Below are 1916 nucleotides of genomic sequence, written 5' to 3'. Positions count from 1 at the left end.
GCATGCGCGACTCAGCAACACTAGGTTTACAATGAAGTGAGAACGTGCGAATATAAGATGTATTGTCGCCTGTAACCTTTATTTTAGGAAGTCGCATCAGTGCACCTAACAACACTAGGTAATTAATCGGCAGGCAGAACGTAGCCAAGGACGCAATCTTTCGCAGGTTAACTGCAGCGTCTTTGCTCGTCTGTTACACGCTGGTGAAGCTGTATGGCTTGGCACTTCAGCTTCCTTCTACGCATCGCAGCAAAAATCTGACGGGTGTGTTACGTGAATATTGTCACGTAGGGAATGACAACTGATCTAGAAATGAACGATCTACTGATCATGTACTCTGACGCGCACGACCGTCGCTAGAATCCGCATGACTGTCAGCAAAATGATAACCAGCCGTTTCTCTCGTAACCGCAACCGCACAACAGCAGGAAACAACAACAACAACAACAATAACAACAATAACAGGAAGCAGATCCACACTCTTTCCAGCAGTGGGTGTCCCCACATCACTAGTAGCCACAGGACAGAGCAGGGGTCTTGCTATTCGGCTAGAGCAAAAAAAAAACCATTGACCGCGTTTTTTAAAGTTAATTCGCTCAGTAGGCGCGTCATACTGAGTGTTCTGGACATAACAAGCGTTCTCATTCTCACTGAGAAACTACTGTATACGCCATATTTTTCGCGTACAGATATATTCGCGAATTTAGACTTGACGGACAATTTCGCGAGTGGTTAAATTCGCGGTCGGAGAATTATGAATTATTTGGTATTATACGGTATGAATTATTCGCGTGTTGTTATTTTCGCGGTCGGGGACGCGTTCGCGAAATTCGCGAAAATTAAACCACCGCGAAAGTAATTGCGTTTGTGTGGCCAACTGACATGGGAGCAGACAGGCCTCTCGCGTATAGGTGACACGAGACGTCAGTGTCAGTGCTGCCTGCATCGACGGCTAGACAGCTGCCTGCATCATCGAACACTCCATACCTCCCTCCATCGTTCGATTAGCTGCTCTGCTCCGTGTTCCACATCACAGCTCAGTGGCGAGTTGTGCGTGCATGCGTGCGTGCGTGTGTGTGTGCGTGTGTTGTGCGTGCGTGCATGCGTGCGTGCGTGTGTGTGTGCGTGTGTTGTGTGTGCGTGTGTGTGTGTGTTGTGCGTGCATGTGTGTGTGTGTGCGCGCGTGTGTGCTTGTAGGTATGTGCGTGTGCACGCGCGTATATGTATGTGTGTGCGCGCGCGTGTGGCATATATATGTTACTTATGTATGTGTGTGTACGTGCGTGTGTATACGTGTGCACGCGCGTATATGTATGTGTGTGTGCGCGTGTGTGTTTGTAGGTATGTGCGTGTGAACGCGCGTATGTGTATGTGTGTGTGCGCGTGTGTGTTTGTAGGTATGTGTGTGTGTGCGCGCGCGCGCGTGGCCTATACACATCGTTCGCGGCTGCCATTCTCCTGCATGACCTCATGAATGTTGTCGCTACAGGTGTACCTGCGTATTGCTGTTTACATGACAGACGAACCCTCGCGCGTAGAGTGAGCAGGACAAGTGGATTATTAGATAGGACGATAGCGCATGTACAATACTCCACTGACAGCCAGGTATGCGGCGGAGGGAATGGTAGGACATCGCCGTTTCGAGCTGTTGGGACAGTCGGCCGGGCGGGCGCTCGCTCGACGCGTACGCGTGTATTTGTGCAATTATTCGTAACAAGGAAGTTCGAATCAGCAGGGGACGTTCAACCCGATAAACACACGGGTATGTATACACGTGAGCGGTTTTGGTCGAGCTCCCCTCCCCCTTCAGGCCAGAGTCATATATATATACATGAGAGAGAGAGAGAGAGAGCGCGAGAGAGAGAGAGCGAGAGGAGAGAGAGAGGGGGAGAGAGAGAGAGAGGAGGGGAGAGAGA

At 50.4% G+C, this 1916-nt stretch overlaps 1 protein-coding gene and 1 long non-coding RNA gene across 2 annotated transcripts in view; both read right to left on the bottom strand.

The window, feature by feature from the left end:
• Positions 1–223: 223 nt before the first annotated feature.
• LOC106812033 overlaps positions 224–1916 on the bottom strand; it is an 11082-nt gene continuing 9389 nt past the window's right edge. Inside the window, exon 3 of the long non-coding RNA XR_001394251.1 lies at positions 224–234. This is a non-coding gene — a long non-coding RNA (uncharacterized LOC106812033). The remainder of the gene's footprint in view (positions 235–1916) is intronic.
• Positions 423–1916, bottom strand: part of LOC106812032 (SH2B adapter protein 2-like) — a 6590-nt gene continuing 5096 nt past the window's right edge. The window contains exon 2 of the mRNA XM_014815785.1: positions 423–548. Coding sequence (XP_014671271.1) covers positions 510–548 — 39 coding nt within the window. The 3' untranslated portion in view covers positions 423–509. The remainder of the gene's footprint in view (positions 549–1916) is intronic.

This window comes from Priapulus caudatus, unplaced genomic scaffold (assembly GCF_000485595.1).
Source record: "Priapulus caudatus unplaced genomic scaffold, Priapulus_caudatus-5.0.1 Scaffold602, whole genome shotgun sequence".
In the NCBI taxonomy this organism is placed as follows: Eukaryota; Metazoa; Priapulida; class Priapulimorpha; order Priapulimorphida; family Priapulidae; genus Priapulus; species Priapulus caudatus.
This window is presented reverse-complemented; position numbering and strand designations above follow the sequence as displayed.